At 38.2% G+C, this 27,101-nt stretch overlaps 3 protein-coding genes across 3 annotated transcripts; 2 read left to right on the forward strand and 1 right to left on the reverse strand.

Moving 5' to 3' along the window:
- The first annotated feature begins 1,525 nt into the window (after positions 1-1,525).
- LOC103107613 (olfactory receptor 2T29-like) lies at positions 1,526-3,022 on the forward strand. The gene has a single exon (XM_007516427.2). The coding sequence runs from the start codon at positions 1,680-1,682 to the stop codon at positions 2,640-2,642; it is 963 nt and encodes a 320-aa protein (XP_007516489.1). The 5' UTR covers positions 1,526-1,679; the 3' UTR covers positions 2,643-3,022.
- A 3,714-nt stretch (positions 3,023-6,736) lies between these two features.
- LOC103107665 (olfactory receptor 2T3) lies at positions 6,737-7,716 on the reverse strand. The gene is given in 2 exon segments (XM_007516472.2): positions 6,737-7,212; positions 7,215-7,716. Coding segments are annotated over 2 exon segments (978 nt in total).
- Positions 7,717-17,198: 9,482 nt separating this feature from the next.
- Positions 17,199-25,953, forward strand: LOC103107666 (olfactory receptor 2T10-like). The gene is made up of 2 exons (XM_007516473.2): positions 17,199-17,405; positions 24,876-25,953. The coding sequence occupies exons 1-2, from the start codon at positions 17,237-17,239 to the stop codon at positions 25,841-25,843; spliced, it is 1,137 nt and encodes a 378-aa protein (XP_007516535.2). The 5' UTR covers positions 17,199-17,236; the 3' UTR covers positions 25,844-25,953.
- The last annotated feature ends 1,148 nt before the right edge of the window (positions 25,954-27,101 follow it).

Here is a 27,101-nt window from a genome sequence, read left to right on the forward strand (position 1 = left end):
CCCTAAATTAAAGTTTTATAATATGTTCCCTGAATAAATTGTCATCTCTTTAAGTTGAATTTGTCTTCAGTGTCTGAACAGTTAACATCCATAAGCAGTGAGTGAGAAGAGAAAGTCAGTTGTAGCTGGTGACATCTCAGCATTATTCATTTTTCCTATGTATGTCTGTTACTGTGAAAAACTGGTTGCTTCAGAGATGCACATGCTGTCTTCTAAAAATTAAAGCCTTGTGTGATAAGCAAAAGTAACCTTTGGAATGTTTGTTCATCACCCTGAGATTCAGAAATACAGTAAGGATTCCAAAGAAAGTTGTGTTGGGAAGATAGCTTGCCTAGTGTGTCTGCTTTGACATGTGTTCAAACCTGGCCCCCACTGCGCAAGAGAAATTTCACTGCAGTAGTGTTTTTCTTCTCTCTCAGTCTCTATTTGGAAAAGTCAGTGTAAAGCAGTAAACTCCCAGTGTCAGCACCAACTAAAGGCAACTTGCAGATGTAAAGTTGTAGAAACATGTGCTAGAGAAACACAAGATGGAATTTCCCATAGCAAATATATTTCTAGATTTTATGTAATTGTAAATGTGTCTGGGATATATATTTCCTATATGGTGTATTACATGGATAGCATATATGTTATGACCAGTATACACTATGTATAATATGTATATTATAGTACACATACAATATGTATAAACTAGGGATATGAAGTACTGCATCTCATGGTATAAGACAAAAATAGTAACACCTACCTCTTACATATAATTTGTACAGTAATTGTCAAAGATACTGCCTATTTGGAAATATATTTAGTAATTCCTCTGTAACTGGTAATGTTCTAAACACTTTAATTACTATGCCTCACCATCTCTGAGATCAAACATTATTCATTATCCTTATGGTCTCTCATGTAGCATGTATAGAGGAATAGTGGATAGAGAACAAGATAGACACATGATACAGCTTTTTCATAGAGTGAGTGTTTCCCAGCTCAGTGTCCACAGAATATCAAGTCGGTTGGTCTTTGCTGTAGGTTCTGATCTGCTTCTGGATATGCAAGGTTTATTCTAAATAGTTACAGAGACATGTGTGATTCTGGGGATTGATTCAGGAACTAATACATGAGAGCCTATGATCACCAGCAATGGAAATTTTTCCATAAGTTTCTAATTCATTTGACACACAGATGTGACTACTTGTTTTTCTCATAAATTTTTTTACATACATGTATGTAATTTATAATCTAATCTCCTTATCCATGGGACTTCCTCCTGTTAGCATAAGTGGGCTGGATTGTGTGTGTGTGTGTGTGTATATATATATATATATATATATATATATATATATAAAACACAAATATAGACTCATTAAACATTCATATTTAAAAGATATATTCCAGGGACCAGGTGGTGGTGCACCTGACTGAACGCATATATTACAATATGCAAGGACCCAGGTTCAAGCCTCTGGTTCCTACATGCAAGGGGAAAGCCTTGCAAGTAGTAAAGCAGTGTTACAGGTGTCTCTCTGTGTGTCTCTCTCTTCCTTCCCTTCCATTTCAATTTCTGATGGTCTCTATCCAATAAATAAATAAATATAACAAATAAAAAAAATAAAAAAACAAAAGTTATATTACATGAGTGAACTATTAACTCCAAGCTTTTCCTTTTGGTCTAGGTCAACCTGATGGACAGCACCAACTGGGTGACTAACCATACTGGATGGTCAGAGTTCACTCTGGTGGGACTCTTTGTTCAATCCAATCACCCAACTCTCCTGTGCATGGCTATTTTTTCACTGTTTTTTATGGCCTTGTCTGGAAATATTATCTTGATCCTTCTGATATACTCTGATGTTCACCTCCACACACCCATGTACTTTTTCATTAGTCAGTTGTCTCTCATGGATGTGATGTCCATTTCTGTCACTGTGCCCAAGATGCTCTTAGACCAGATCACAGGTATGAATAAGATTTCAGCCTCTGACTGTGGAATGCAGATGTTCCTATATTTGACACTGGTAGGTTCTGAGTTTTTCCTCCTAGCTGCCATGGCCTATGACCGCTATGTGGCCATCTGTCATCCACTGCGATATCCTATTCTCATGAACCACAGAGTGTGTCTCTTTTTGGTATCTGGTTGCTGGTTGTCAGCATCAGTAGATGGCTTCATGCTGACACCTGTCACAATGACCTTCCCCTTCTGCAGGTCCCGGGAGATCCATCATTTCTTCTGTGAAGTCCCTGCTGTAATGAAGCTTTCCTGCTCAGACACCTCCTTGTATGAGACACTCATGTATCTGTGCTGTGTTCTCATGCTCCTTATACCTGTGACAGTCATTTCCAGCTCTTATTCTTTCATCCTGCTCACTATCCACAGAATGAACTCAGCAGAGGGCCGTAAGAAAGCCTTTGCCACTTGTTCTTCCCACATGACTGTGGTCATTCTTTTCTATGGGGCTGCAGTCTACAACTACATGCTCCCCACCTCCTACCATACCCCTGAGAAGGACATGGTTGTATCTGTCTTTTACACAATACTCACTCCTGTACTGAATCCTTTAATCTATAGCCTCCGGAATAAAGATGTCACTGGAGCTCTGAAGAAAATGTTGAATGTGGGTTCTATCTTTCAGGAAACTGTCAAGTAGCAAAGTTTGGTGCTAATATTTTTCAACTACATATTAGAAATTTATGAAATATGCCACTGTTATTCCTCAGATTCTCTTGTCATGGTATGTCACTCAATAATCATTTTTTTCTTTTTTAATTTAATTTTATTTTTCTTTTGCCATTAGGGTTATTGCTGCATCTTTCTTTTGAGGAATTTTTTGTGTATCAAAACATAATATTCAAAGTATATTCAATAACCATTGAATACCAACTGAATGTTTTCCATTTTAAGTTCTTGCTGCTTTCCAAATATTCTTATATAGTTGGTCTTATATTAATATTACATTTTTCTGATATGTACATGTTTAAGAATATTTATGACTAGCTAATTCTTTTTCTGCCTCTCTTATTCTGTTCTTTCTCCCCTCTGTTGTTTTCTATAGCTCACATGTTTTGTTACCCTGTTCTGATACTGCATTAGCCTGTTCAGCAAGTTGTGATCTTAGATCAGCTATTTGATCTTTCACCTCTCTAATTGCCTTGAGATAATTAATGTCTTCTTTCAGAGTCTCATTTGCTGTTTCCCCATTTCTGATATTACTTCAAAAGGTTTCCCCACACCTGTGACGAATGCCTCAATTAGTGTTTGGATCTTGTCCTCATTTTTATATGCTTCTGCCTTTTGGGGGTTGGGGTTTATCTGAACTTTTGTCCTAGTTCATTTCTCCAATGTTTCTTCTTGATTTAACCATTGTATGTGGTGTGTTATTTGGTCCTTTTCTCAGTACTTTTCAATCTAATAATCACACTTGCCTGGATTTACTTGTGTACTTGACTTCACAGGTGAGGAAATTAACAGTTGTTTCCATGTTATCTCAATCCCTGAGGTGAAACATAGTGGTTGTTAAACCCTCTTATGCGCTTTATCTTCCCTACAGGGTATGGGAGCCTGAGGGATTTTAACTATAAGTAGATTTTTTGTAATCACTCACTCCTGACCAAGAGAGAAAACAGGGTTGGGGAAAGATAGAACAATGGTTATGCAAAAAAAAAAAAATCCCATTTCTGAGGGTTTAAACCAATTCAGCTGCTCTTCCAACAGCCACAGTCAAGACAGGCAGCACCCTTTGGCCCTGTGAGTTTCTAAACAAATCCTACTTGTACTCCATGGGTTATGAGGCAGTTTATTCACCGGGTCTCCCAATTCATCAGGAGAACAATGTGGAAAGACTCCCACTATACAGCCCCACCTCCATACCACCAGGAGTGTAGATCTTTTCCTGAGTTGCCTGGTCAATTCTCTGCACCCCTCCCCCCATTTCACCCCTCATGTCAGCACAGGGCCTCCCTCCTGCTGACCCAGCCTCCAAAGGACAGTAGCAATGGAGACTCACAGTTGCATTTGGTGGATCTTTAGGGCATCCTCTCCTTTAGCAGTCTTTGTGTTGATAAAACTCAGACAGGAGGTGGCACCTCACTGTAAAAATGCCAGACTGTTACCATCTGCTCCTGAGTAGACATGGGCTTCTAGCCTCAGGAATCTCTCCTTGGGCCCCTGTCCAGGAACCACAGGTGTTTGCACTCACCCTTGACTTGGTGGGTTCCCAATGTAATCCTAGTCTTGTTTTGTTGTGTTCTCAGGTGATCCACTTTGATATTGCTAGTTGATCAGGGGGAGAGCAAAACACATCTGCTGCTACTCTGTAGCCCCGCCTCCAGAAGTCCCTTCTAAGAATATTTATGACTAAGTAATGAACATTCAGGTAAAAAAAAATATATATATATATATATATATATATATATATATATAGCAAGTTGTGTAAGTGATGAGGAAGACAAAGTTGAAAGCAAAGAGGTATAAATTTCTAGCTATGATGATGGACAGTGACCTCTGACTGACAGGTACACAGAATTCACACAGAATCCTGAGATAAAGAAGAATATGTATAGGCCCGAGGTCAGATTGATGGTATAAATACTTAGTTGCATTTATATATATTCCTCATGTTTGGGATACCTTAATCCAGCTTTCTAACTTTATTCTGAACTCTGACACCATCTACCCAGACAATATTTTTAGTCCACCTGCAGTTAGCTATCAGGCTTAGGCAAAAATTACAAAAGTCATGGGTTCCTTGGAACATGCCTAAAATATCCATGTCCAACAGAGAAGCAATTACAGAAGCAAGAACTTCCACCTTCTGCACCCCATATAGAATTTTGACCCATACTCCCAGAGGAAAGAATAAGAAAGCTTCCAATGAAGAAGATGGAACACAAAAATCTGGTGGTGGGAATTATAAATCAGGTTCACCACTGTTAAAGCATTAATAAAAATTTTTAAATATTAATAGATTAGTCTGTTTAGTGTACTATTATTAACATTGGTGATTTCTAAAAATTTGAAGACATTTCAAAATAAAAAAATAAACTATCATTTTTCTCTCTCTTATTTTTTGTATTCCTACATTTTCTTCATGACAGTGAAAGTGCTATATCTTATTATATCAAGCTTATCTTAACATTGCTGGTTATTCCCAAGATATTCAAATTACCAACATTAAGTTACATTTTTTCTTATTGTTTTATCGGGATGTCATTTCGTGCTACCTCTGAAATCTTTAGTAACTTGTGGTACATTGAGGGCACAAGATCTCTTAAGGTAACATTAGAAAAATGTTCACCACAAATAGAAGAATTTAGAGAATCTTCTTTTTATTTTGCCTCCAGGGTTATTGCTGGGGCTCAGTGCCTTCACCATGAATCCACTGCTCCTGGAGGCCATTTTCCCCCTTATGTTGCCTTTGTTGTTGTAGCCTTGTTGTGGTTATTATTATTGTTGTTGTTAGAGAATCTTTCTTGAGTAAAATGGTATTTGAGTTGAAATTTGAAGTATGTTATTTATTATTCAGTTGAGGTGAACATCATATATTCAATCCTTAGCTTACCTGAAAAATGGCTGTTATGCTATAACAAAAGTCAGAGCAGCTAAAGGACTAAAATCTAAATGAACTCATGATTATTGTCAAGCAATCTGAAATGTGAGTGCTTTTAATGCAATTATTGCAACAAAAGGGAAAATAAATAAATAAAATTTAAAAAGATATTAACAACTTAACTGTAGAGTCACTTCTATTTTTATTTTATTTTTTAATTTTTATTTATTTTAATTTTATTATTAATTTTATATTTATTACATTTATTTTGTTATTTTATTTGTTTTTATTTTATTATTTCATTATTTATTTTATATTTATTATATTTATTTTTTTGGTTTTATTAATTTTTAGTTATAAAATCATAGGATAAGAGGGGTACAACTCCACACAATTCCCACCACCAGAATTCTGTATGAGTCACTACAATTAATAATAAAAAGCCCATAAAATTAGTTGAACCTATTATTCTCTGGAACATTAGTTTATATCAGCATTTCATCCAAGTAGTTTTATGATTGTGCAATGTTGGAAACTTGGCATTTGTACTATGAATCTCATTTTCAAAATATGGGAAAATGTGTTCATTTGTTCTTCTGATGTGCAGTAGCACACACTGGAACTGAGTGGCATCTATATGTGAATAAAGTGAAAGAACAGTCAATATTCTTTCTAGGGTTCTACTGGAATTAGGGTTCTTCTTAATGAACTGGTATTTCGTTAAAGTTGTTCACAACCAAGTCAAGCAACAAGATAATAAGTGTATTAAGGATGACAGATAAAAGGTACTGCAAGAACTGTTTTTTAAATATTTTCTTTATTTTAATGAGAGAGTGACACAGAAAAAGTCAGAGAGAGACCAGAGCACTGCTCAGCTCTGGTTTATGTTGGTGCTGGGGAATAAATGTGAGTTCTCAGAGCCTCAGGCATGAGAGTCTTTTACATAATCTTTATGCTACCTCCCCAGCCCTGCATGACTCTCTTTGTATTAACTATTTCTTCACAGATAAAAGGACTTGAAAGATATTAAATGCAATGATATAAATTGGCATGAATAAGTAGTGTAGAAGAGAAACCCACATATGTGAGGGGAAGAATCAATATGGCCAAGTTCGTGTTGGATATCTTGAAGTCACAGGACTAATAAGAGAAGAAAAAAGAAGGGAGAGATGATAGAATAGGGGGAAGAGATATCGTCATTCCCAGGCTTTTGCACTTACAGCATTTCTTAGCCTTATCCCTGATCTCATCATGTTCCTCACAGCCCCTGTGACATCTTTGTTGCGAAGACTGTAAATGAGGGGGTTGAGCACAGGAGTTATGATGGTGTAAAAGGCTGATACCATCATGTCCTTTTCGGCTGTGTGGTAGGAACTGGGGAGCATGTAGGTGTAGATGGCAGCGCCAAAGAAGAGCAGCACTACAATCATGTGGGAGGAACAGGTGGCAAATGCCTTCCTGCGACCTTCAGAGGAATTCATTTTGTGGATGAGGTGCAGGATGAGGGCGTATGAGATTGAGATCACCACAATGGGGATAAGGAGCATGAGAACACAGCACAAGTACATAAACATCTTGTAGAGGGAGATGTCAGAGCAGGAAAGCTTCAGCAGGGCAGGCGCCTCACAGAAGAAACTCAGGATTTTCCTGGACTGACAAAAGGGAAGCTCATAGTAATGGGAGTGAGCAAAAAACCATCAACTGTTCCTAAGAACCAACATCCTGACGCCAGACATTCACAAACCCTCTGGTTCATAAGCAGTGGGTAATGGAGGGGTCTGCAAATGGCAGCATATCGGTCATAAGCCATGGCAGCCAGCAGAAAAAATTCAGCCCCAGCAAGGGTTAGGTAGAAGAACATCTGGACTCCACAGCCAGAGGAGGAAATTGTATGATCTCCTGTGACCTGTCCCACAAGCATCTTGGGCACTGTCACAGATATATACATGAGGTCCATGAGGGCCAGCTGACTGATGAGGAAATACATGGGGGTATGTAGACGTGCTTCTGTGTGGATTAAGATGATGAGGAAAGCATTCCCAGTAAGGGCCATCAAGAAGAAGATGAAGGTCACAGCATAGAACAGGGTTGCATTCTGGGTTTCACCAAACAATCCTACTAGTATGAAATCAGTGTTTGAGGTTCGATTCTCAGAAATTTGACTCCTAGTGTACATACTCTTGGTTGTAGTTATCACCTGAGGAAGAAAGTGTCACTGTTTTCATACCTTTCATTGGCACATGGTTTCCTTAGCCTTTTTTTTTCTCCAGAAAGAATGGTAATTAGAGTTATTTTTCAAACGTGAAATAGACACAGATCTGGCCTTCCATATGAAATAAACCTGGACAAGCAGTACTTCTAATCTTTATGTGCAACACATTTACATTTTAAGTCTTAATTGTTTCCCCCCAAATTGAGAACATAAACCATCCAATGTGAAGATTAAAAAGGTAAAGTACAGGGGCTGAGCAGTGGCACACTTGGTTGAGTGAACATGTTACTATGCACAAGAATCTTTGTTCTAGCCCCTTGTTCTCACCTGCTGCAGGAAGCTTCGTGAGCAGTGAAGCAGTGTTTCAGTTGTCTCTCATTCCCTTCCTTCCTTCCTTCTTTCCTCCCTCCCTCCCTCCCTCCCTCCCTTTCTCTCTCTCTCTCTCTCTCTCTCTCTCTCTCTCTCTCTCTCTTTCTTTCTTTCTTCTTTTATTGCTACCAGGGTTATCTCTGGGGATCAGTGCCAGCACTATGAACCTACGGTTTCCAGCGGCCATGTCGCATCATCCTCTCTTTTTTTTCTTTCTGATTTTTATTAGCTAGGACATAAATTAAGAGATGACTTGGAGATAGAGAGAGTGAAAGAAAGAGAGACACCTGAAGACCTACTTCACCTCTGGTGAAGCAGACCCCCTGCAAGTGGGGAGCAGAGGGCTCAATATCTCATTCTCTTTCCATCACTACCTCCCCTTCCACTCTTAACTTCTCTTTGTCCTATCAGAGATAATTTTAAGCAATTAAAAAACAAAGCTGAGTAGGGAAGTAGAAATGTATTGGATTAAGCCATTCACGATACTTTTCAGTCCACTTTCAGATACAGTAGCCTATTCAGGACTTGGTGACAGAACTTATAGCAGATACTAAATAACAGTAGTATCATTGATAATTACTTCTGACACAAATGAAGTTCTCTGATAAACTGAAATCTCCTTTAATACCTTTTAATGCTATTTATTCCCACTAATCCCTTCCTTTGCTACAATATGCCAACTTATTCAACCATTCTTTGTGTGATGGGTGTAGATACTCAGAACCATGATGGCAAAGCAGAGACAGCCTGCCTTTCTAGACGGAGCAACGTGTGGTATAGAACTGCTACAGACCAAGTCAATTACATGTTAAGCTGCTCCCTCTTTCAATACAAAGCAATAGCTAAAGAATTTTATACAGTAACTTTCATTCAGAAAACCTATTTTTTGCAAGTAATTACAGAAATGAAATACCCAAATACACTAACTAGAGAGCATTTAGTAATAATAATAAGAAATAAGAGAAAGTCTTATGAGTGATGAAGCAGTACTGCAGGTGACTCTCTGCCTCTCTCTCCCTTTCATCCCCCCTCCCTCTCAATTTCTCTCTGTTCTAGCAGACAAAACAAACAAACTTTAAAAATATAATAAAATAAAATAAAAACAAAATGATTACATTTCCTTTGTTGATGCCATTCTCCATCAGCCACCTTTTACTGTAATATTTCAGTGTGAAATTTTCTTAGTTGAATTGCTTGACTCACAATCTTTCGAAAATTATTTAAGTTCAGAAAACAGTCTAATTCAAGACAACTGAATGATCAGAAGCTCCATGACTAAGTTATATAAGCCTCAGGATTGGAGATATATGCAGCAGAAATATATAGAAAGTGGCACACATAAAAAAGTAAACCAAAATGTAATGTACTTAAGGTAAAGAAATTAAAAAGCAAAACATAAAACTAGTATTTTCAGAAATCTAAAGTCAGAGATATAAGCGAGAGCAACAAGAATTAAATGTTTTTGCTCCTTGTTCTGTACCTTCATAGAAATCTTGAATTAGACCCATTAAGAAACCACATCCTGGCAAAGACACAAATGTGGGTAAAATACATACTACCTTTTATGCCACCTTTCCTGTTTAAGCAGAGAGTAAAGCACCTAAGCCACACCAGACAAGTGAAGCTGCTTTCAATTTCAAGGAAGGCTATTGAATTTAAATACAGGAACCAAAGTAGGAAAGTTACATCATAATTTTCTTCACATTAGGGAATTAAATGATGAAAAATTTGCTTTGTTGAACATCAAACTGACAAAATAGGGATGCCAGGTGGTATTTTCTTCTACATTTTAAATGTTACTCATACATAAGTTATCCCCCAGAGCATCTCCAATCTTTAAAATTCTATTAGAATCTAATGCTTCGTGTTTTATTATTTAGTTTTTTTGTTTCTTCTTGATTGTTATTATTTTCCACTCATATGACCATTGAATGAGTCTTCAGTTTAGTTGGAACAGGTATCAAGGAATACACCAGGCACAGATTTCCAGAAATGCAATTTGTTTAAATAGATACATCTTTTTCAGAAGGGCACAGTATTGGTGTATTGCACAAAAGTAAAAGACTCTAGGATGGGGTGAAAGGTTCAGATCCTGGAACACGGGCAGAGGAGGACCTAGTGGGGGCTGAACTGTTATGTGGAAAACCAGGAAATGTGATGTATGTGCAAACTATTGTATTTTACTGTCAACCATAAACCATTAATCCCCCAATAAAGAAATAATACTAAATAATAAAGAAGGGCATTGTACTTTTTTTGTTACCATGTTTATTGCTGAGGGTCAGTGCCTGCACAAATTCTTGACTCCTAATTATCGTCATCTCCTCCTCCTCCTCTTCCTCTTCCTACTTCACTTCCTCTTCTTCTTCCTCTTCCTCCTCTTCCTCCTCCTCCTCCTGCTCCTCCTTCTTCTTCTGTCTGTTCGTCTTCCTCTTCTGTGTACAGAGAGTGAGATGGAGAGACATTGAGAGTGATAAGGAGGAGAGGAATATATTGTTTACCGGGTTTGTTTTTGCTGTTGTTGAGTTTTATACATATACATATTTTATACATATAAATATTTTATACATATACATATTTTATACATATAAATATATTGTTTACCGGGTTTGTTTTTGCTGTTGTTGAGTTGCTTACATATTTTGAATGTTTGTCCTTTTGTCATATGTGTGGGTTGTGATTATCTCTTAATAGGGAGGCACTCTTTTCTCTTTTTATGATGATAAATTTTTTTATTTCAAATATTCTAAGAAGATTTAAGATTTGAATTTTTAAAAATATATTTAAATATATTATATTTATAGTACAATGAATTTTAAAGCAGGGAGGAAGATAAAGAAAGAGAAAAAAGAGACACCTAGAGCATTACTCCAGTGATGTGAAGCTTCCCCTATGCATGTGGGGACTGGGGATTAGAGTCTGGGTCCTAGCGTATGGTAAAATGTATGATCTACTGGGTATGCCACCTGCTTCCCATTGTACATTTTCTGAATATTAAATCACATTAATCATTTATATAAAGATGCATTATAATCTACAAGAAATAAAAGATAAACCCAAATATGCATTTATGGGAAAGGGATAAAAAATATGATTTTAAGAATATTTCAAAAAGAAAATTGAAACTATAAAATGATTGTTTGGAATATCAAGCAAAAACTGTTCTACTGTATATTACATTTAAACATGCATATCTGCAATCAAATATAAAAATAATTGACAGGATACATGTCAATTATCAAAAGGGGCTTTTTCTGATAATACTGAGAGAAAACATCTAAAACGGACACAGAAAAAACTTCTAAATGTATCTAAGTGTATTTGAGATATTTTATGTATCTATTTTAATGATAGATACAGAGAAAGGTGTGGGGGGGGGAGGGACTAGAGCACTGCTTAGCTCTGTTTTATGATATTGTTGGGAATTGAACCTGGGACCTCAGAACCTCAGGCATGGAAGACTTTTGTATAACCATTATCTCTACAAACCTTAAATGTATTTTTAAGAATATGATCCTGAAATATTGCTTACCTGGGAACATCCCTGAGCTGTTATGCGTGCAGTTCATGTTTGAGCCCTGTACCACATGGCAGATTCTATTGCAAAGGAAGAAGCACCTTGCTATGCTCTCCCACCTTCTACTGTCTCTATCTCTGGCTCCCTAAATGAAGGAAAAAAGAGACCATTTGCTAAACATTTAGCAATAGTAAGATATTTTGAACCTGAAACTGAGTCTAACGCTAGTAATAAACATAGTTATTTGTTCTTAGCAATAAAGTGATTTAACAAAAAAGACTTAGATGGGTGGGACCAGGTGGTGGGGCACCTTGTTGAGTACATGTTACAATGCTCAAGGACCCAGGTTCAAGCCCCCAGTCCCTACCTTCAGGAGGGAAACTTCACAAGTGGTGAAGCAGTGCTGTAGGTATCTCTCTGTCTCACTCCCTCTTTTTTTTTCTTTAAGATTTTATGTATCTATTTATTATTGGATAGAGCCAGAGAGAAATTGAGAGGAGAGGGGGAAATAAGGAGAGAGAAAGAGAAACACCTGCAGCCTTGCTTCACCACTCCTGAAGCTTCCCCTCTACAAATGAGAAACAAGGGCTTGAACTTGGGTCCACGCACATTGTAACGTGTGCTCAACCAGGAGCGCCACCACTCAGTCCCTCTCCAACTTCCCTTTAATCTCAATTTCTGGCTGCCGCTATCAAGTAAATAAAGATAATAAAAATATTTTTAAAACCAAAAAAAGAAACAGTAAGTCAAGTCAATATATCAAAGTGCCAGGTTACAAAGTCAATCCAGATATCTACTGCGTTTCAATATCCAAAAAATGAACTAGAAGACAGAAATCAGGGGAAAGCCCATTTAAAATAGCATCAAGAAAATTTCTGGGATGGAGTTATGGTGACAGTCACAGAAAGTTAGCTCTCTTCCATAATATTTCAACAATGTAACTCAACAGATTTCATCAGAGGACAGCTGGGGTTTCTGTGAAGAAAAGAACTTCACAACCATTATAAATATATATGCTCCAAACTCAGGTGTACCAAAATATATAAAGCAAATACTTAAATTGAGGGAGACATCAAAAACAACAAAATAATAGTAGGGATTACTAACATGCCACTCAGAGCAAGGGACAGTTCATACAGAAAAAAAAATCAAAAAGAAATTAGCATTTTTTTAACTTTATTTTTTAATTTTTTAATATTTATTTTGTTTATTTATTCCCTTTTGTTGCCCTTGTTGTTTTATTGTTGTAGTTATTATTGTTGTTGTTGTTGTTGGATAGGACAGAGAGAAATGGAGAGAGGAGGGGAAGACAGAGAGGAGGAGAGAAAGACAGACACCTGCAGACCTGCTTCACAGCCTGTGAAGCGACTCCCCTGCAGGTGGGGAGCCGGGGTTCGAACCGGGATCCTTATGCTGGTCCTTGTGCTTTGCACCACCTGCGCTTAACCCGCTGCGCTACAGCCCAACTCCCAGAAAATAGCAGTTTTAAATGACGCCATAAACAACAACTGCATGACAGTTATTTAAGAACTTTCTGTCTCAATGGAAATAAATACACATTCTTCTCAAGTAAACAGAAAACACTCACAAGGATTGTACCGGGTTATAAAGACAGCCTAAACAAATAAGTGAATATTAAAATCATAAAATGCATCTTCTCAGAAATGATGGTAGGAGCTAGAAATCAACCACTAAGGAAAAGGAATCTATAAACTATTTTTTCTACCTTTTCTCCAAAACATTGCAAAATTTATATTTTTATATTTATTTATTTATTTATTTATTCATTTATTTTGCCTCCAGGATTATCAGTGGGGCTCGGCGCCTGCACTATGAATCCACTGCTCCTGGAGGCCATTTTTTCTGATTTTTGTTGCTCTTGTTGTAGTTGTTATTGTTGTTATAGTTGTTGTTGTTGGATAGGATAGAGAGAAATTGAGAGAGGAGGGGTAGACAGAAAGGGGAAGAGAAAGATAGACACCTGCAGATCTGCTTCAACCGCTTGTGAAGCAACTCCCCTGCAGGTGGGGAGCTGGGGTTGGAGTGGGGAAGCAATTACAGAAGTCAGACCTTCCACCTTCTGCATCCCACAATGACCTTGGGTCCATACTCCAGAAGGTTAAAGAATAGGAAAGCTATCAAGGGAGGGGATGGGATACGGAGTTCTGGTGCTAGGAACTGTGTGGAGTTGTACCTCTCTTATCCTATGGTATTGTCAGTGTTTCCTTTTTATAAATAAAAATAAAACTTCACTGAAAACATTTTAAAAAAATGTTTCTGCTTTTGCTTTCTCCCCAATTCCACAACAGGATTTTTCTAATTCATTTATTGTAATAAATACGATATTTAAAAAACAACAATTGCATGGCTTCATTTTACATGGATTACAGATAATTAAAACATATAATTGAGTAAAATTAAAAATATAACCAAACTGACCCTTACATGCTGTGAAAACTGTAGTGGTTATTAGAAGGAATGGTGTGGTATGGATATAGAAAGTGAGGTAAAGGGTTCCATTGGTGTAATGGCACAGAAATTTTGGTGTTGCTTACAGTGAATTATATGCATATATGTGTGAAAGTATACTACCCAAGTTTTATATTATTGTAAGTCAATATTAAATACATAAATAAGGAACTGAAAAGAAAAGAATAGTTTTTTTTAGTTGCTTCCTTTTTATTCATTTATTTATAAAAAGGAAACATTGACCAAACCATAGAATAACAGGGGTACAACTCCACATAATTCCCACCACCAGATGTCTGTATCCCATCTCCTCCCCTGATAGCTTTCCTATTCTATAATCCTCTGGGAGTATGGACCCAAGGTCATTGTGGGATGCAGAATGTGGAAGGTCCGGCTTCTGTAATTTCTTCCCCGCTGAACATGGGTGTTGACAGGTCAGTCCATACTCCCAACCTGTCTTTCTCTTTCTCTAGTGGGGAAGGGCTCTGGGGAAGTGAAACTCCAGGACACACTGGTGGGGTTGTCTGTCCAGGGAATTCTGGTCGCATTCTACTAGCATCTGGAACCTGGTGGCTGAAAAAATAGATAACATACAAAGCCAAACAAATTATTGATCACTCATGAACTTAAAGGCTAGACTAGTGCAGCTGAAGATTTGTGCACGGGGTGGGGGGGGTGTTCCTCCATTTTGTAGATAGCTAGTAGGCATATTTTAGTTCTATTCCAAAGGTTATTTGGCTATACTAGTTGGTTTCTTTTTTTTTTTTTTTTTTTTTTTTTTCGCTGAGCCTGAAATCTGATTTACAGATGGATCTAAGTTATTGTCTGGGGAGATGATGTCATGGCTGGAGAGGAACCAGAAAGCTGGATCAGGGAAGAAAGTAGCTTCCTAATATGGGAAAGGGGTATAAATATTGTTGACTGTAAACCCCATGTATTTGATTTGGTCTGGGGCCCATATTAAGTTTAGGAGCCTAAATGACCTCTGCATCCCTGTAGATGTGAGTTCACATTCTGTGGTCACAAGTAGGAACATTCCAAGCTGCCCCAACATCAACCCATTTCCTCAGGTGTAGCATAGAGTATGTTGTCCATCCTCCCTTCAGAGGATGGAACATGAAAAGAATGTTTTTTATGCTCTTTTGACAAGGCTTCTTCAACTTCTCTCTGAGTTCTGCTGAGTAGCACTGTATTACACAAAAGCACAGAACTCTGAGGAAGGAGGAAACAGATGGGATAGAGAGATGCTGGGATCCTGATGTCTGATGGGAGAAAAGGACTTAGATTGGGGGAACAAGTATTTTACATATACCTAGACACCTATTATGGGGAGAGGTCATACCTATGTATCAAAAACTGTCCTGTAAAGCCCTCAATAAGGTATATTTAAAAAACGATTTGTGACTACATGAATGAAGTTAGATCATACTGTGCCAAAAGAAATGTTAGTGTGAGACAGACAAATATGGTATATGCTTTCCCATATAGAGAAAATAAATCAAATGAGCAAGAACAAACAGGGAAAAAAGGTAAACAATTAGATTTAAATAACATAGCAGTTGTTACCAGAAGGAAAGAGTGAGGTAATATAGTAAAGGAAGTCAGTAGTATGGTGTTAAATACAACTAAATTCTTGGTGGTAATCACAATGCACTTTATTTGTGCTTCAGCATTTTAAAATGTTGAAGCATAAAATTGTATACTTAAAAGTTAGAGTGTTATAAATCAATAGAACTTCATTTAAAGAAGAATAGAATATATATTTTTTTAATGAAATAAAGGTTAAAAGATTTGGGGGTAAGGTATGGTTTCTTTTTTTTCAAATTTTTGACAATCATTTTTTTATTGATTATCTTTATTTTTGGATAGAGACAACCAGAAATAGAGAAGGTGGGAGAAAGAGGGAGAGAGTCAGAGAGATACCTGCAGTATTGCTTCACCACTCTTGAAGCTTTCCCCCTGCAGGTGGGGACCATGGGCCGGAACCCAGGTCCTTGTACAGTGTAACTTGTGTGCTTAACTAGATGCTCCATCACCTGGCCCCTCTTTTTTCTTTTTTATGGCCACCAGGGTTATCGCTGGAGCTCAGTGCCATCATTAAGAAACAATCGCAGATGTGAGGATGATCTGGCTGTGACATCTGTCACCCCATTGTTCGCCAGGGTTGATTTGGCTGATCTGGCTGGCTAGGCAAGTGTCACCTTCCTCCCTCACCGCTCCGTGTGCATCCCTCCTGAAGCTGCATGCTCGGTCGAAGAGGACCACCTTCCCTGAATAGAGACCAAGAGGTCTTCATGGAGGGTATAGAAGTAGCTGAGCTCCCCTGCTGGAACCTCCAAACAGCTCTCAAGAATGATCGCTCTGGGTGGCCATTTACAACGGGTGGCCATTTTTCATTCTCTCTTTCTTCCTTCCATTCTTTTTTCTTACTTTCTTCCTTCCATTCTTTCTTTCTTTCTTTCTTTCTTTCTTTCTTTCTTTCTCCTTTTCTTTCTTTCCTTCTTTATTTCCTTTCCTCCTTTCTTTCCTTCTTCCTGTCTTTCTTCCTTCCATCCTTTCTTTCTTTGTTGGGTAGAACAGAGAAATTGAGAGAGGAGGGGGAGATAGAGAGGATGAGAGAAAGGTAGACCCCCTGAGGCCTATTTCATAAAGCATCCTCTCTGCATGTGAGGAGTGGGGATTCAAACCTGGTACCTTAATCATGGCAATATGTGCACTTAACTGGATGCACCACTGCCAGGCTTGATTTCAGTTGTGTATAACTGAACCCTAGGAAGCAATGTTAATAAAAGATACCTGTGTAAACAGTATTTTGTTTCTTTGTTTTATGTTATATTTTACCAGACAGCACTCTAGAGCCTCAGGCATAAAAGTCTTTTTGCATAACCCAAAAGAATATGTTTTCTCAAATTCACCAGTTGTCTTATTTGAGTCTAAGTTTTATTAGTTTCTCTTATGATGAGATGATGCAACTTTTTTGTAGGATGACACAATCACTTGAGCATCATAGTCAGACCCAGGTTACAATTTGCTTTCAACAGAAAGCTAGCATGGGGAAACTTCAGTAAGGTCATTGTTGGATATTATTGGATAGTTAATATAAATGACTTCAGAATTAGGTTCTGAAATATGCTGAAGATCTATGAGAGATTCCTCCAGGGCTTTATTTATGGAGACCACCTCAGTTCTATGAGAAAACCCTGTGGAGAACATCATCCTTCAAATTTGCTACCACTGCTCTGCTCATATCAGACCCAGTCACATCAGCTGATCTTTCTCAGGGAGGGACCACAGATTGGTAAGTACCATATGGTCTATGATCTGGATCCTTTCTTCAAAAGTGCTCTGCAGTGTTCCACTGCAGAACATTGTGAGCAAAATTAAAATAACAAGTTTGAAATTCAATGAAGAGACTATGATGAAGTTTATAGAAAATAAGAGTTCCTTCTTCCTTTGACCTAGAAAAGGAAAATAATTTCTTTTCTGTGATAAATCTGTCTGCTTAGCACCTACCCATAAACTGTTGTTGTTTTTTTTTTTTTTTCTGAAAAATCACTTAGTATTTATGTTTGTCACATTTGAATGAATTTTGTGACACAGGGCATAATTTAGAGAGTGTCTGAGGGCTGGGGAGGTGGATAAGTGGTGGAGGCTTGCATTGCATCTATGAAATCTAAGCTTTAATCCTCAGCACCACATAAAAGACTTGTGGTCTATTCATTCATTTCTCTCTCTCTCTCCTCTCTCTCTCTATCTCAGTCTCTCTCTTTTTGGTCTTTATCTGTCTCTCAATAAAGGAAAAAAACTAGACTTTAATGGAATATATGAATATGAACTTCACTACAATCATATAAATTTCTCAATACAAATATTCTGTATTCTAATAATTGAGCATAAGGAAAATGACACACAGAAAAAAAATAGGTAACCTACACAATGCTTCAGAAGGGACAAAAGAGAGTCATATTAATAAATAACAAACTTTAGATTTTAAGACCTCTTCTCCAGGGGACACTTGTTTCATCAGCATCAAGAGTTGTTCTAGGGGTAGGGCAGTAGTGTAGCTGGTTAAGCACACATGGCACAAAGCACAAGGACTGGCACAAGGATCCCGGTCCCAGCCCCCAGCTTCCCCCCTGCGGGGGGGGGGGGTCTGCTTCACAAGTGGTAAAGCAGGTCTGCAGGTGTTTATCTTTCTCTTCCCCTGTCTGTCTTCCCCTCCTCTCTCCATTTCTCTCTATCCTATCCAACAACAATGACAGCAATAACAACAACAATAATAATAACAACAATGATAAACAACCAGGGCAATAAAAGGGAAAAAATAGCCTCCAGGAGCAGTGGATTCATAGTGCAGGCACTGAGCCCCAGCAATAACCCTGGAGGCAAAAAAAAAGGGGTTGTTCTATACATGTTTGAATTAAGAACAAATGTATATCTTTGTTCCTTGAAAAACTGGGAAAGTTTTAATAATTGTAATTTTTGCCATAGTGCTGCTCACTTTTGGCTTATGAGGATAAACCTGGGACCATGGAGGCTCAGGCATGAAAGTCTTCTCAACAGTCTTTAGTCACAGTGTAATCAACTTTTACATGAGTAAATGTGTAATGACTGGTCATCTGTCCGGCCTCCTCTGAGTTTTGCATGATTTGCCTCTGAATTCAGGCTTCATCTGGGGCTCCCCTGAGTATAATTGCTCTTTCTTTTGTAGTACCTCCTCAAACTTTGGCTGAAATTCATTCTTTGTACCAAAGAAATTTCATCTGCTTGCTATCTAAAAGTGTTCTTTCTTTCCTTTGTCATTGCTGGGTTTCACCACCCCAAGCCTTTTTTTTTTTTTTTCAGATAGAAAGCAAGAGAGAAATGAAAGGAGACCAGTAAGAGAGGGAAATATACCATAGCACCAATGGTTGCTTTAGTGCAGTGGGGACCATGCTTGAACCTGTGTTGGTCACATGACAAAATTTGTGCACTATCCAGATGAGTTCTCTTGCAAGTCTTTAATGTGTTTCTTTAAAGTTGTTACTATGTTAATAAAATCTATGAACTCACTGTTTGTGAAGGATTATTGCTTTATGTTTGCTATTCATTTTAATTTCAAAGTTAAAACAAGATGGATTTATTCAGGTTCCATTTTGAACCAATTGTTTATTTATTTACTGGATACAGACAGAGGAGAAATCGGGAGGAAAGAGAGAAGATAGAGTGGGACAGAGATAGAGAAACACATGTGGTACCACTTCACCTCTCATGAAGCTTTCCCCCACAGGTGGAGACCAGGGTTTGAAATAGAGTGCTTGTGCACTGTAACGTGTTTGTTTAACCAGGTGTGCCACCACCTGGCCTTCTGAACCAGTTCTTTTAATTAGTGAGAAAGAGCATGTTTCCAGAGATTCCTGTGAAAGAAACACAAACAAATCCGCTTCCCATGGTGAGCAGAGCATCAGGTTCGAATTTTTATAGATATTAAAAGACGTTTAATGTAGTTGGTGCCTTAGCCAACTGAATATTGGGGGGATGTAGCCCCCTTTTTTCTTTCTTTTTTTTAGATGTTATATTTTCTTTTTTTTTTAATATTTAATTTATTTATTTATTCCCTTTTGTTGCCCTTGTTGTTTTATTGTTGTAGTTATTATTGTTGTTGTCGTTGTTGGATAGGACAGAGAGAAATGGAGAGAGGAGGGGAAGACAGAGAGGAGGAGAGAAAGACAGACACCTGCAGACCTGCTTCACCGCCTGTGAAGCGACTCCCCTGCAGGTGGGGAGCCGGGGTTCAAACCAGTATCCTTATGCCGGTCCTTGTGCTTTGCGCCACCTGTGCTACAGCCTGAATCCCCCCTTTTTTTTTTCTTTACTTAATTGGGCCTAGGTGTTTGGCGGGCCTTCTCAACAACCGTTTGTCTTTGGGGGTTGTAAGGGATATCTGTGGCATGGGTGATGTTATAAAGGAAAAAAGTCTTTAAATTGTTAGCTGACAAAGGCAAGCCTATAGTGGCAAAACGAGATACACCAGTTAAGTGTAGAAAGATAATGTGAATGTTGTTGTTAATTTACATAAGTTGTATATGAGAGAACTTCTTATATAGTTTAATACCTTACCATGAGCAGATGCTTTTTCATGTGAAGGCTTTGACATAGTTGTAATCAATTACTTGTGAAGAAAAAAAAAAACTTTTAACAAGTTAGAAGTTTACTAAAATTGATAACTCAATGATTATAATTGGTTTAAGTATCTTTATAATAATTTTATATTTTGTAATAATAATTATAATTTTGGAAGGCCTTTCTAGTATGACTTTAAGGTTGTTTAAACAGTTTAAGCTCAATAAAATGTGGAAAGGCAAAAAGAAGAACCTAGGCTAGAAGCCTCAGGCATGAGAATCATTAGCATAACCATTGTGTGATCTATCACTCACCTGGGCTGGTTCTACCTCTTTAATTGAGAAGGTATTTGAGAGCTTTACATATCAATAGCATCTTTTTTTAAAAAATTTTTATTTAAGAAAGGATTAATGAACAAAACCATAGTGTAGGAGGGGTACAACTCCACACAATTCCCACCACCCAATCTCCATAACCCACCCCCTCCCATGATAGCTTTCCCATTCTCTAGCCCTCTGGGAGCATGGACCCAGGGTCGTTGAGGGTTGCAGAAGGTAGAAGGTCTGGCTTCTGTAATTGCTTCCCCACTGAACATGGGCGTTGACTGGTTGGTCCATACTCCCAGTCTGCCTCTATCTTTCCCTAGTAAGGTGTGTCTCTGGGGAAGCTGAGCTCCAGGACACATTGGTAGGGTCTTCAATCCAGGGGGGCCTGGCCAGCATCCTGGTGGCATCTGGAACCTGGTGATTGAAAAGAGAGTTAACATACGAAGCCAAACAATTTGTTGAGCAATCACGGATCCCAGGCTTGGAATAGTGGAGAGGAAGTGTTAGGGAGGTGCTCACTGCAAACTCTAGTGTACTTCTGCTTTCAGGTATATATTTTGCAGTAGTTTATGGGTACGTGTGAACATAAGCTCTCTCTCACAGAAACTGGTGTATATCTAGGTTATGGAACTTTGTTAGAAAGTGAACTACCTGAGATGAAATTAGAGTGTACTATAAAAGGAAAGGTCTCACCCGAGTAATGAAGCTGAAGGTTGTCATTCCACACGTGAAGTCTCTGGACACAGTCTGAGGTGAAGCATGTTGAGGTGGCAATCATTGCGTTGGTTAGGTTGTGATCGGCAGATGCAATATTATTTGGTTTGGATTGGGAGATGCATACGGGAAAGTGGGCCCTATCCAAGGGTTCCAGGACTGGGGGAAGTAGGGGCTCTATAGTGGAGATGTGAGGTTCCTGCTGTCTTAGGGTTCAAAAAGACAATCTATAGTTAATGTTATCATCACATTATTTGGTAATTGGGTTAACTTTGAAAAGTCCTTTTGTTATGGTTTGCTGTACAGTATCCAGTATCTTGTATATAGCTGTGCTATTGGATGCTTCTAATCTGCTTGGTCTAGGCTTTTGAGAGAGTCCGCATATCAAATACACAGCCTATATATTAAAAAGATTCAGTTTGTGTTTTGAGAAACTTTGAGACATACAATTGATTTTCCCACTCTCATATTAATTAACTACTGATTTATATGTCTACATTTTGCTAGGAGTGTACATAAACACCATTCCCACTACCAAAGGACTGTGACCCATCCCTCCCGCCCACTCCCACCCCCCACTGGCCCAGGAAGCTGCGTGTCTACCCCTCACCACCGGGTTTTTACTTTGGTGCCCTACTTACAATTTGATCCGGTCCTTCTTTTAGTCCTTCTCTGACCCACCTTGGACAGAGCTAGAAGGAATTATGTTAAGTGAACTAAGTCAGGAAGATAAAGATAAGTATGGGATGATCCTACTCATCAACAGAAGTTGACTAAGAAGATCTGAAAGGGAAACTAAAAGCAATAGCATCTTTTCTACCTTTTGTTACACCTATTTAAGATGGAGACACACCCAAGGTGTGCGCAGGATCTTCAGACCAAATTTAGTTAAAATATATTGATTTTTAACTAATTTTTACCTTACACTTTAAACGCAAATTAATTTTACCTTCATGAGAATTATGCTGAAAACTCCTTCATTTAACTTTGCATGGTAAGAATGTAGCTTCAAAGTTATGCTTTTAACCTTAAAGTTAATGTTTACCAAACTTCAACACATACACATGTACTCTATAACACACAAGAGGAGAAAAACTTTTTTTACAAAGACATATCATTTCAAACATGAATTTAGATCTGCACTGTCTTATTTTACTCACACATTCTTTTTTTTTTTTTTTTTCCCAGAGCACTGCTCAGCTCTGGCTTAGGGTGGTGCAGGGGATAGAACCTGGGCCTCAGGCAGGAGAGTCTCTTTGCATAACCATTATGCTATCTACCCTCTGCCCTTACTCACACAGTTTAAGACTAAATTTTTCACATTTATACCAATACTTAAAAAAAAAATCAAAAGAGGAAAAAACAATTTTTTGGACTGTTTCTGGATGTCTCCAGAAACCATAGCTGCATCCAGCATTTTTATGTAAAGTCAATTAAGCTTCAGAGTACTCTGAGCAAAATGGGTCATACAAAAAATTTTGGTCACTCAAATTATTGACTTACAAAAACAACTGGAAGCAGAGGGGGTAGACAGCAAGCTTAAGATATTCAGAGAGAGTGAGAGGGGAAGAGAGAAATGGTAGGGAGGTTTTGTTTTTGGGCTCTGTGAACTAGATTTTTCAGATTCTGCCATGTGGTATTATGGGTCCTGGGGGGAGTCCTAATTCAAAAAGGACCTCAAAATCCCAGTTAGGCTGGTTCTGACTGTTCCTGTGGGATTGATGCAGGCACTCATTCCCCAAAACAGCTTCCTTTAGAAGGAAGAACCGGGTCTTCCTGATTAGGTTACGTAGAACTAACCACATGTCTCCAGTCTTAGGGACTGCCAAGCTTCTGGAGAAGGCTCTGCAAGTTAGAGTCGACTTTCTCTGCAGGAGACATGGGAGGGGGCCCCATGAATTTCTCAAGCAACCCAACTCCAGGAAGACCCACACCCAGGTCCCTCTCTCTCTCTCTCTCTCTCTCTCTGTGTGTGTGTGTGTGTGTTGTGTGTCTTTGTATATCTCTATAACTAAAATAAATAAAATATTTTAAAGAAAAAACACAAGTAGTACTAATCCATTATTGTAAAAGTGAACTCTAAGTCAAAGATAATCAATGTCTTAGTATTGATTATTTGCTTTGTGACGTGTCATGGAGATGAATTCAAATTACATAGACACATGCCAGTGCATACATAACAATACAAAATAAGATGATAGAACCTTACAGGGGCCAAATAGTGACACACCATTTGAATGCACCCATCACAAGGACCAGAGTTTAAGCCCCAGTCCCCACCTAGAGGAGGGAAGGTTCACAACTGGTGAAGTGGTACTACAGGTGTTGTCTTTCTCTCTTTTTCTTATTCTTCTTTTTTTGCCACCAGAGTTATCATTGGGGCTCAGTGCCAGCACTATGAATTTACCACTCCTGGTGGCCATTTTTTCTTTTCTTTTTTTCTTTCTATTTTTATATAATAAGACAAAGAGAAATTGAGAGACAAGTGGGAGATAGAGAGAGGAGACAAAAGATAGACATCTGAAGACCTGCTTCACTTTCAGGTGGGAAATGGGGGCTCAAACCTAGGTCCTTCACATGGTGATATGTGAATTTAACCAGGTGTGGTACTGCCCTGCTTCCTCTCTCTTCCTCTCTCCCTCTCTACCTGCCTCTCCATTCCCAATTATTTTCTGTCATATCAAATTTAAAAAAAGAAGAAGCAACTTACATGAAAGGCATGAAGGTATTATTTTTAACTGCATAAACCCTTATAAGATATATACTTAAGGGCAGGCAAGATAGCATAATGGTTATGCAAACATGCTCCTATACCTGAGGCTTCTAGGTCAATCCCCTGCACCATCATAAACTAGAGCTGAGCAAGTGCACTAGTAAAAAAAAAATATATATATATGTGTGTATATATATATATATATATATATATATATATGTGTGTGTGTATATATATATATATATATAGTTTCTGGTGTATAAGTGGCTAAGAAAGCTGAGGTATATATACACAATCAAATATTGCTAAAACATGATGTCATAATCCCTTTTACCTCACCTGTAACAGAAGTTGAAGGAATCATGCTGAGTGAAATAAGCCAACAGAAGAAGGATGGATATCAGATGATCTCACTTGTGGAACTAAAGAAATAAGAATAGAAAGGGAAAACACAAGATAAAACTTGGAATAGGTGTGGTATCTGGCACCAAAGTAGGGACTTTGGGGAAAGAGGGAATACTAAAGCATACCAGGACTATGGGGTCCTGGAAGATGATAAATTGTACCCATGTGTCAACAACTGTACTTCAAACCATTAATCTCCCAATAAAATGATTTAAAGAAAAATAAATACATGTAAATGTAAAATTTTATGGTGTATGTAAACTTTTACAAAGTATAATAAAAAAGCTACATTCCACTTTTGAAAAATTCAGTTCATAACCCAGTAGTATTGCCTTTTTCACTGAATATCAAAACTGATGTTTGAAAAAAATATATATATATGAATGTTTTCATTCCTACCTGATTATGAAAATTAAATGTTCATTTTCAGTTGAATAAACTGAAGCAACCATTATATGTGTGGTGGATGTATCTCTGCATGCTGACACAATCTACCTTTATCTTCCAGGTAGAGTCGCCCTGGACAATCTGTTCAACATGTGGCTGAGCAATCAGACTCTGGGTAGTGACTTTTTCCTGTTGGGACTCTTTAGTCAAAGCCCACACCCTGACATCCTCTTCTTTATCATCTTCGTTATATTTCTCATGGCTGTATCTGGGAATATCATCTTGATCCTTCTGATCCACACTGATTCCTGTCTGCACACTCCCATGTACTTCTTTATCAACCAGCTCTCACTCATGGACCTCACCTATATTTCTGTAACTGTGCCCAAAATGCTGGTGAACAAGCTGACTGAAGTAAGGACCATCTCTGCTGTAGGATGTGGGACCCAGATGTTCTTCTATTTGATGCTGGTTGGTTCAGAGTACTGCCTTCTAGCTGCCATGGCCTATGACCGCTATGTGGCCATTTGTCATCCATTACGATACTCTGTCCTCATGAACCACAGGGTGTGTGTTCTCCTGGCATCTGGCTGCTGGTTTGTGGGCTCAATAGATGGTTTCTTAGTCACTCCCATCACCATGACCTTCCCCTTCTGCAGATCCAAGGAGATCCATCATTTTTTCTGTGAGGCCCCTGCTGTAACGAAACTCTCTTGCTCAGATACTTTCCTCTATGAGATTTCCATGTACCTGTGCTGTATTATTATGTTGCTCTTCCCAATGTCAGTCATTTCAGCATCCTATTACTTTATTATCCTTACTGTTCACAGGATGAACTCAGCAGAGGGTCGAAAAAAGGCCTTTGTCACCTGCTCTTCCCACATCACAGTGGTGATCCTCTTTTATGGGGCTGCTGTCTATACTTACATGCTCCCACGCTCCTACCACACCCCTGAGAAGGACATGGTGGTGTCCTTCTTCTACACCATTCTTACACCTGTCCTGAATCCTGTCATTTACAGCCTCAGGAATAAGGATGTCACAGGGGCTCTGAAAAAAATGCTAAGACTAGGGAAAGTTCCCTACTAAAAAAGAATAGAAGAATTTAAATCAGTTCTTAGTTTTCACTTCAGATATATTTTGACCAAAAAAACCAATATTTTGTAGTGATGCCTGACTCCCATAATTGTTCTTCATGAGGTTTAATTTGTTTTCTCCTCTCACATAATCAGCTTCTCATTTTCCAATATTACCCACCATTCTCTCTTTTCATACACCAATGAGCTCTATTTTTATTTAAGTCATTGGGCTTTCCTAAAGACTATATTATTTAACATGAGCATAAATTTGTTTTTTAAAATAAATTAAGTTTATTTATTTATTTTCCTTTTTGTTACCCTTGTTTAACATTGTTGTGGTTATTGATGTCATTGTTGTTTGATAGGACAGAGAGAAATGGAGAGAGGAGGGGAAGACAGAGAGGAGGAGAGAAAGACAGACACCTGCAGACCTGCTTCATCACAAGCGACTCCCCTGCAGGTGTGGAACCGGGGGCTCAAACTGGGATCCTTACCCAGGTCCTGGCGATTTGTGCTTAACCCGCTGCGCCACCGCCCGACTCCCGAGCATAAATTTGTTTATGACCTTTGAGTACCTACCAGCACAGAAAGTATTATGTTCTGGCAACAGCATAGTTATGGTTATTATCATAAAATGAACCATATTGTGATCATTTTCTTTTTTTTTTTGAAATTATTTATTTATTTATTCGTGAGAAAGATAGGAGGAGAGAAAGAATCTGACATCACTCTGTTACATGTGCTGCCAGGGATTAAACTTGGGACCACATGGTTGAAATCCAATGCTTTATCCATTGCACTACTTCCTGGACCACTATTCTGATCATTTTCATATTCTGTTTGCACCTTGCATTTGCCATCTCATTCAACCTTCTACGAGGAAATTTAATGTAATTTTCATTACAAATATTCAAAATAGCCTCAAGGATTTCTCTGAGTAGCTTTGATGGTATGATTTTACAAATCCAGGTGGACCATTCAGTAACAGTATGTGTAACTTCCAGAGTCAGCTCACTGATATAAAAACTTTCACAGTCTGTACATAGGGAGCCAAAGGAGCTAACTGCTTTGATATGCATGCCTTAGCTCTTATTATGATGCACAATAAACTAGGAAGAAGATCCTGATGTTGTGTTTTACTGTCTCTATATTTATTACTCTGTCTTTTTAGCTTTTTATCAGAAAAAGCACGTCTGGAGCAGTGAAGTCCCCTTGGCAAAAAAAAAAAAAAAAAATCAGACATCTTCAGGAAAACAGATCATTCAAAG

Source organism: Erinaceus europaeus, chromosome 2 (assembly GCF_950295315.1).
Source record: "Erinaceus europaeus chromosome 2, mEriEur2.1, whole genome shotgun sequence".
NCBI lineage: Eukaryota > Metazoa > Chordata > Mammalia > Eulipotyphla > Erinaceidae > Erinaceus > Erinaceus europaeus.